A 10,086-nucleotide genomic window follows, 5' to 3' on the forward strand; every position below is an offset into this window, starting at 1 on the left:
AGATTGAAAAAATACTATTATTTATTAATGAGCTTCATCACTTTTGAAATATGAGGACTTAGCATAGCAACAAAGAAATGTTGATATTTTTATCCCTGTGAATCAGTTTCATTCGCTAAATGATCCAGCAACTTGTTTTTTCATGGAATGACCTTATCATCTACATTCTGATTGGCTAGTTTAAAAAAATGATAATTTTGGACATCATAAGATGGGAATAAAATTAGTTCATGATTGGTTAAAAATGAGAACCAATCGAATTTTTCTGTAAAATGGTTTTTTTTGGTTGTTTTTATTGTTGACTTTTCTAATATAATGACGAGTAAATTGTAAAATTAAATCACTTGTAACTCCTCAAATTGCGGTATTTGATCTGCATTTGTTGGTGTCAGTTGGTGAATACAAATTTTATTGACATTAACTGGAAACAATCGAATACAAAGATACATACAAACATATTAACCTAGATTCTTTACCGATGGGGCGTACAGATACATTTGAAGGAAGATTAGAACGAAGACAACATTCACTTGCTGATAAAATTCGATTAAATAGATGTCCTTTTATTAGGGCATGTCTAGCAGAATTTTGTGGCACTGCAATTTTAATGATATTTGGTTCTGGTGTATTAGCTCAAACAATTTTGGGTGATCATGGAAAACAAGCTCATGGTGGATTTTTGTCAGTTAGTTTGGGATGGGGATTTGCTGTTTATATGGGTGTTATTTTTTCTGGTTGTGGAGGTTCTGGACATATTAATCCAGCTGTTACATTAGCATTTTCAATCATTGGAAAATTCCCGCTCAGACGTGTACCATTTTATACTATTAGTCAAATTTTAGGAGCTTTTGTTGGCTCTCTTGCTATATACGGTGTTTATTATGAGAAGATTCATGAATATGCTTTAACTCGTGATAATGGAAGTCTTATAGTAAAGACAACAGGTGGTATATTTGTAACAAATCCTGGAGCATCTCATTTAACATGTTTCCTTGATCAAGTTCTTGGTACTGCATTGTTAGCAGCAGGAGCTCTAGCTATTACTGATCGTAATGGATGGAAACTTCCAGATTACTTACACCCGCTACATCTGGCATTTTTAGTTTACGCTTTGGTTGGTTGTTTTGCATTGAATGCTGGAGCTGCATTAAATCCAGCCCGTGATTTAGGACCTCGATTAATGATACTGATGTGCGGTAAGTTTAGTTTTTTTAGTGATCTGATTATCTTGATGTTTGTATATGTCCTATAGTAACATTTTCCTATACTGCATCGCTTAATATATACACGAGCTAAAATAATTGTGCCACAACTCAATATTACTCAGTAAACAATTGTGCACGTACCTTAAAATGTTTAAGGAGATGAAAATAGCTACCCCTTATCAACTAAACTAGAGATTTCTGAATATGTTACCTCATTTGTAGAGTATTTCATTGATTAAGAACAATCAGGGATTACAGATTGGTTAACAGGCCAACTAAGCTAACCAGTGTACAACCAACAAACTGACTTCGTAATTTACTCTAACACACAGTGAAATATGAAATATGGAATGATAGTTGAGAAAGGAGAAAATTACAAATGGAATCATACAGACTTGATTTATCAAAAAGTTTTATATAGTTGAAATCACGAGTCAATTGAAGCTGGACCACCATGGAAAACTTGGAAGCACTGGACTGCCGTTTCGTCCCACTGTGGGATTCCTCAGCAGTATGAATCCACGATCCCGCCTCACGAGATTCAAACCCAGGACCTAACAGTGATGAATGTTGATGTATTACTATACGATTGACATTGTCCTTGTGATGTGTATGCTCCTGGAACCAATGTTATTGTTTAATTAACGGTTAATGAATGATTAATGGATTTGTACTGTGTTTATCAAATATCTAGTGACACAACATGAAATTGATCTGATTACTATGTTTGTGTGTAGAGAATTGTTGAGAATGTTTTTGTTCACTACAGATCATTGTTATTATTACTATTAGGCTAGATCACTTTGTTGTATGCATTGATTAGTATGACGTGAGTGACGGTATCACGAGAATAGTTTATCCTTTTTCTATCCACTGGACAAAATATAATAATTGTATTTGATTTTATGTGTGTATATGTTGGTTACTGAGATTCCTAGTGGATTCGATGTGTTTGTTGTGAATAAGTTCATGAGTGATTGTTGTTGTTGAGTCAATAGATCAGCTGTTTCTAAGAGTATTGGTCAATATTAGAACTATTAGAACTTACTAACTCCATGTACCTATAAAGAGTGTTGCTCTGGTTGTTAGTAGGGGCATCGGCCTCGTGACTTCCGAAGGAACTCGGCTTTCATCATGAGGTGTCATAATTCTTCCTTCAACTTCCAGGGCAGAGTTTAAATGGTTTGAATTATTTTTTCTGGTTAGCGTTTTTTTAGCGAGTTAGTTTTTCTACTGGATGGGATCACTAACCCCATGCCCAACCCTCCTCCTTTGTGTGGGTTTGGGACCGGCAGTAACTTTAGAAGAGCTACAGGCGGAGTTACTAGAACTATTAACTTAACAGAAATCAGGCGTTGAGTATAGAGAAGACATGATTTGTGAAAATTATCTTTGAAATAATCTGATTGATTGAAATGTAAATAATAGCGATGTTTCGTCCATCAAACTTCTGTGAACTTCTTCAGGGTAATAACTAAAATCAAAATTATCAAAGAAACATAATGTTTAGTAATCAAATCAAATATTTACTGTGCTTACCCAATTATATTCAGATGTGGGCTTTAGTAAGTAGGATAACATGAGCTAGTTATATGCAAATCATATGGAAAGTTTACAGTGGGAAGATAAATGAATTAATGATTATGTGTGTATATGTGTATGATTAGGTTATTTAATAGTTGATACTAGGTGTTAAGTACAAAGGGAAATATTTTCTGAAACGTTGATGTACATGTAAAATGGGAACCGACTGCCCCGAAGTGCAATGTTTCATGGTGTAGGAGTAGGTTGGAAAAAAGCTAGTGGCGGCCAGACCAAAACATGGCACAAATCCATGAAGTCTCTGATAATTTGACTGAGCCATGTTGGTAGGTGTAGACTACCTGGTTGGGATTCACGAGTTGATAGCAGTCGATGGTTAGAGACCTTGAATGACATGACTCAAAATCGTTTGCAATGGCGAAGGTGCATCCACTCTTTGTGTTCTCCCAAATTCTAATCTTCTGAATTCTTCATGTCCCTATCCATTTTCTCTTTTCAAATTTATTTCACTGGATTATACTCCTTCAATAACATCTTCAAACCCTAATCTTTCACATAATGCTTAAACTCCTACTACTTCTTCCACTATGGGATTTGAATCGACAACTGGATCACTGTGCTAATATGGTATGGCCACTCGAACTGATGTACGTACGTACGTACGAAGTTCTACGTTGTGACTGACTGACTGACTAATTGTAATGCTGAAATGTCCCAACTAATTCCTATCAGAGTGACGATACATATGAAATAAACAGGTTGGATAAAGATAGCATCCAATTACTTGTTAATAAACATTTGCCATGTGGTAGCTATTTGAATACCATCTTTTATTTTTTGGTTGTTCTTATTAGCCCATATGTACAGCACTTTGGCTGTTGGTCTTTCTTTATGTATGACAAACTCTTTCTGAAGTATTTTGGTCTTTTCGAAATTGATCTTGTGTTCAGTTTCTAATGTGTGTGACGCTGTCACTGTTTTGATTTGTCATCAGGGTTCAGTACGGCTTACAATGTTACATATTTAGGAACGAAAACGACTGAGTTTCTCCAATACGATAGGTTCTCCTCGAAACTGACAACAGTTAATTGTACTCAACACATCAAACCTTGACTGCTAAGACAGGAAGAAAACGGAATTGCATGCAACTCGATGTTTGTGATAGAACAAGCAACTCAAACGAAATTGGTACAAAAGTTGTTACTAAAGTAGCAGAATATGACCATCGGGGATGTAGCAATCTAGCGAACTAAAAAAAACATGACAATCAATCAGAGGGCTAGGGTCATGAGGAAAAGCGAATGAAGTATGCGAGTGATTATCGTTCTAGAAGAGATCATAGCCTTTCTAACAAGATCTAACCATTCTTGCGACCGCCTTAGCAATTACCGACCTATTCTCAGGGTTCTTCAGATCAATCTAGGATTTGGGAACTTTTTCAAATATAGTTTGTGTTCCTTCAACCTCATATTCAATTATCTGAAAGTTTCTCCCACATAAGTTGGATTTCAATCATTACAGTTGATCTCATAGACAACATTCTGTTGTTCCTCTTTTGGAAATCTATCCTGGTCAGAATTAATATTTCCTACAATTTCGATTATTTGTGTAGGTTAGAAAAAGGAGTGGGCTATAAACTTGACTGATTATTTGATTGTATTTTGAACAACTTACATTAATGGTAAACTGACAACTATCAACTGAATGTGCTACAACTTATTCCTGTTTTGATTATCTTGACTTTAAGTAGTACCTCTCGAACAATTTGATTTTATTGATGAAATAAAAAAAATTGAGATTTCAAGTGTTTAATCATGCAAACCCCCAAAACTTATTTTTTTATCGGTCTGGTTAACCTGTGAAACAACAATCACTTGGTAAACTTACTTACTTACTTACGCCTGTTACCCCTTGACGAGAAGCATAGGCCGCTCACCAGCATTCTCCATCCAATTCTGTCCTGAGCCTTCCTTTCCAGTTCTTTCCAGTTGTTATTCATCCTTTTCATATCTGCTTCTATTCCTCGACGTAATGTGTTCTTTGGCCTTCGTCTTTTTCGCTTCCCTTCCGGATTCCAAGTTAGGGATTGCCTTGTAATGCACATTTGGTAAACACTTATAGCTTTTATTGTTTTATGTTACAAATCAACTTTGGTTACATATCCATGAGTAACCGGGAGGCATTAGATAATTATTTTGTCTCAGCATGAGCTTCTTCAGTTGCCATGTGTATAAATAACTCCGACATCGAGAGTCAGACTTAGAAACTCTGGTCTTTCACGTTAATGTCTAGCTTTCGGATTATTAGGCACAATCCAATGGTGTATATGTTTGACTTTAAGCAATATTAGGCTATCATAATTATCCATACTTAATGTGAAACGAATCTGGTTGACTTACAGTTTCTGAGTTTTAATATTGTACCTACTCTAATATGTATTCTATTTCAATTCTTGATAACTTTCAAAAAAAAATTCAGTATACAATAAAGTATTCATTCATAGATTTTGGGCATTTATCAATGTACATATATGTGGTATGGCAACTCGAACTGATGTACATACGAAGTTCTACGTTGTGACTGACTGACTGACATATAAGCGACTATAAGTAATAATAACAAATGATAATAATTACTTGTGTAAGGTATTTATTAATCATGATATCCAGTATTTTTATAAGCCACTTTTCTGAAGAAGTGGCTTAAACTGGGTTACGAAACGTCATCTCATTTTTCTACTCATTAGGATATTACAAATACAATATTCATTCATAATGAATTTATTTACTCAAATATTCTTTGTTTTCTTCTAAAATACCATAAACATGTCTAAAGAGCTTGAATCTTTACTACAATTCAATTAGTTGAGGTTTACCTTAATCTTGATCTGATTTCAAAGATTATCGTTCTACACTAATTCACAGTACTTAACTACTCTGAAACACTTCTGATTCATCTAATGTCAGATAGTGTAAAATGTCAATTAGGAAAGATGATAAAGACGTGGATGAGCCAATTAGATTTAAAATAATAGGTCATTGATTTTGGCGCAAAATTCATTCATCTGTTTGGTTAACTAGCGTTTAGGCATTTTTACTAATGACTGGCTCCAATAGGTATTCCCTGGAGTTCTAGTGAGAAACTGGTGACCAGTAGAGTTCAACCAGGTCTGTTGTGAGATAGTAACTCACTGAAGACAATGATGGATCTTTGCTCAATTTCTTGGATTGGTTAATGTTAGACATTAACACCGTCGGATGCATGCTCAGTAGTTCTAGAGGTTAAGCACTCGTGCACGAGACTGGGTTTGAATCTCACGAGGCGGGATCGTGGATGCGCACTGCGGAGGAGTCCCACAATAGGGCGAAATGGCCGTCCAGTACTTCTAGGTTTTCCATGGTGATCTAGCTTCTCCTGTTTCCTGACTTCAACTATAATGTTAGTTCATGATGAAAACGCTAAATCTAATTCCTAACCCTAACTATCAACTGTCAATCATAATTCTAATTCCCCACACTGGTTTTATAATCATCATTTAATCCTAGTTAGTAGATAGACATTCTGAAGATCACTTTATCGTCATTCAAAGATTGTTCATAAATTATAGTTTCACCACTATTTTTATTCCACTAAGGTACGAAATTCGTTGTACGATATCCATAACTAAATTTGTCAGATTTCTACTTCTAGGAATTGAAATCCTATGCCGAGGTAGCTCAATTTAGTCCAGCCATTAAATATGTATCATTCTAATCTGATCTCAAGTATTTTATGACCTACCTAAGTACTTTACCATGTATGACCTTTTAAATTGTATCATTTGAGTTTTATCTTATATGTATGTGTGTGTGTCATACATATTCTAATTAGTTATTGAAAATTGGTACATAATTCATCTTATATAATGACTGATTCATCTGTTACTTGTCAAGTAGGTCAGAATAGCGGAGAAGATTTGTAGCTCAGGTGGGTGATTTTGATGGAGTTTTGTTCTCTGATCTGAATGGTTTGGTCGTGGAGCTTTCATCGTCTTTCTGAACGACATCATCAACACAAACGTCGGATAGAAGTGAAGTGTTTGAATTTCCTCCACATGTGATTCATAGCTTGTCCTGTGCACCTCGATGTTGATTGGTTCTTGTTGAACTTAAATCTGTCTGAATAGCCTTAATCTATGCTGTATCTCTGATGTTTTGTCAGTAATAAACGAATGAATAGAATATACCCATCTCAATTATACTCGTATTTCAACTTGCCAATTAAATGATCTTTCGCTTTCTCTTTATTTCAAATTGTCTACTGTTGTGTCTGTGTCAGTCTACTATCTCTTGTTTCGTTAATTGTGTAAATCCACATCTTCGGTGAGACTATATTTTATGGATAACCTTTGAACGAGGAGAAAGTGATCTTCAGAATGTCCACCTACTAACTAGGACTAAATGAGGGTTATAAACCAGTGTGAAGAATTAGAATTATGATTGACAGTTTATAGTTAGGGTTAAGAATTAGATACAGGGTTTTCATTACGACCTAACATTAGTTAAAATGTTTAAACGCTAGTAGTTAGCCAACGAGATGAATGAATTTCGCGCCAAAATCAATGACCTATTATCTTAAATCTGATTGGCTCATCCATAAATTATAGTCTCGTCAAAATAGTGGATTATCGTTGAGACTCGTTGATAATAACCCATTCTTCGTTCTACCGATCAATTAAGCATTGTTCCTCATGAATGAATCGACGTATCATCAGTTAGGATTGGCTTGTGTCAACTAATTGCATATCTAAGGCCAATGATTATCACATAGTTTAACTTTACTTAGTATTGTTTGTTTGAATCTTCCCATAGATGTGTTAGGACTGCAACCGATCAGTCTCTAATTGGCATATGTGCATACTGTGCGTATAGCCTCGATATAGCCTTATTTCACAAGCATGGTAAGCAAAGATGGATAGTAGCTAGCAGTGGAATCCAGGACGCTAGAGATGAATGAGTTTTTCTGACGAGTCCCAAATAGGACGAAGCGCGCGTCCTGGATTCCACTGCTAGCCACTATCCATCTTTGCTTACATAGTTTAACTGTTTGTATATGTCGATTCTGTCGATTCAATACCTAATCTGTTCATTCTTATATAATTATAGGTTGGGGTGGTTCAGCATTTACTTCAGGGAATTATTTCTTTTGGGTACCTATATTGGGTCCATATATTGGTGCAGTGATAGGGGCAATTCTTTATGAATTAACAATTGGTATACATCTTGATCGTAAATCAATATCATCTTCACCAGCACAAACAACTACACCATCTGGAGAGCAAAGATTTGATCTTGATTCACCTGGGAAATCTGGTTCACATTTACTCACTCGGGGATTATGAAATTTCTGCAAGTAAATAATCGATACTGTACTACATTGTAATTGACATATTTCTCCTTGATTCTATCTATTTGATATCAATCTATTTCTGATTGATATTGATGTTCTTATTATATATTTGTGTATGTGTACCATCGATTGTTTACACTTTTTTGTGTGTGTTGATATACCCTCTCCACTCCATCAACCACTGTTTAAGTCTGTTTGAAATGCTTCTCATCCGTCAGTCCTTATTTTTTATTACAGAAAAGCTTTCCCCTATGAATACTTTTCAACTTTATGTATACAATTCTTTTCTTGTAGAAGTTGAATGAAGAAGTCATTGTTATCTTTCCATTCATCCTATTTCATCTTTAATCTAGTTTACAAAAATCTGCCTTATCCATCCATCCATCCATCCATCCATCCATACTTACTTACTTACTAACGCCTGTTACTCCCAATGGAGCATAGGCCGCCGACCAGCTTTCTCCAACCTACTCTGTCCTGGGCCTCGTTTTCTAGTTCTATCCATTTTTTTTGTTCATTCTTTATTTATCCATCCATATTTTGCCCTATTTGTTTGATATCCATTTAGCAATGTGATAGTCTATTTTCTAGAACACTATTTAAATCATCCTTTTTAATATATCCGAAGTGACTGTATTCATGAACTTTTTTTCCCAAGAAACATCACAATTTTAGTTTACTTAATTTGTTTCTAGAGAGAGAGAGAGAGAGAGAGAGAAAGAAAGAATACTGCACCCTATACATATATAGTTTCTATGTTTAACAAGATAATGAATGGTAAAAGGAAAGAAGGAATCTTCACATGGATACTAATTATATCGTTAACATCATTTGATATACATATATTTGTCTTTTCGATCATAGTAATAATAATAATAATCATAATAATATGAATGATCTATTGCATGGGAACATACATTACTAATTAAGTTTCGCTTTACCCATCCCCCTCTATTGTTTTGTTTTTTAGTTGATAATAAAAGCAAGTTCATATATGATAGTGTTTACATACAGTATTCTCCTAAAAAAGTAATAGTTCTTTTTTGACTTCGGTTATCTTGTTCATGCTGTCCAATAAATAATTGATTTTTTCCTTGTTGTTGACTGACATAAAGGTAACAATTGTGCTATTGATAGATATTTGTTTTTTTGAGGGGGGTAAGGGGGTGGTTAGGAGGGGGTGTTTTTTTGTAGTAAACTATGAAAATCAGTGAACTGATAAAAACTAGGTAGTAATGGTGTCAATTCTAGAATAGTCTTGTATATGAAGAAAAGTACTAGTTTAGGCGTTTGTAAATACTTGTAAGCAAAGATGGATAGTGGCTAGCAGTGGAATCCAGTTTGACGCGCGTTTCGTCCTATTTGGGACTCATCAGATGAATAGTGACTAGCAGTGGAATCCAGGACAAGAGTTTCGTCCTATTTGGGACTCGTCAGCTGGATGTACTTGCATCTCAGACTTGTTAATGTTCACTCTGGAACTCGAATCCAGTACCTTTCGCTTCAAACGCCATCGCATTATTCACTCGGCCACTGAGTCCTGATAGCCATTTGCTTGTGCAATGGGGTGAAGTTTAAATTCATTTAGTTTGGTTTGTTGGAATCTTCCCATCGATGTGTTAGGACTGCAACTAGTCAGTCTGTCTAACTAGTCACTATCCATCTTTGCTTGCAATGCTTGTGAATTAAAGCTAGATCGAGGCAATACGCACAGTATGCACGTATGCCAATTAGAGACTGACCAGTTGCAGTTCTAACACATCAATGGGAAGATTTCAAACAAACAATACTAAATGAGTTTGTAAAGACTGTTGAAATTTTACGATTTACATTTCAGATTATTCTTAATTAGACAACTATGAAAATCAGGGAAGCGTTTGGGGAAACAGATACTTTGTCTTAGTATGGGGATCTACAGTGATAGTGTACATCTACCACCCTACAATGGATT

The 10,086-nt window shown here is 35.2% G+C and overlaps 1 protein-coding gene across 1 annotated transcript; it reads left to right on the forward strand.

The window, feature by feature from the left end:
• Positions 1-478: 478 nt before the first annotated feature.
• Positions 479-9,228, forward strand: Smp_005720 (putative aquaporin-3; the record flags this gene model as incomplete). Its single annotated transcript, XM_018794345.1, has 2 exons — positions 479-1,196; positions 7,892-9,228. 2 exons carry the CDS (start codon positions 479-481, stop codon positions 8,125-8,127), a joined length of 954 nt encoding a protein of 317 aa, XP_018648767.1. The 3' UTR covers positions 8,128-9,228.
• Positions 9,229-10,086: the final 858 nt, after the last annotated feature.

This window comes from Schistosoma mansoni, chromosome 1 (assembly GCF_000237925.1).
Source record: "Schistosoma mansoni strain Puerto Rico chromosome 1, complete genome".
Lineage (NCBI taxonomy): Eukaryota > Metazoa > Platyhelminthes > Trematoda > Strigeidida > Schistosomatidae > Schistosoma > Schistosoma mansoni.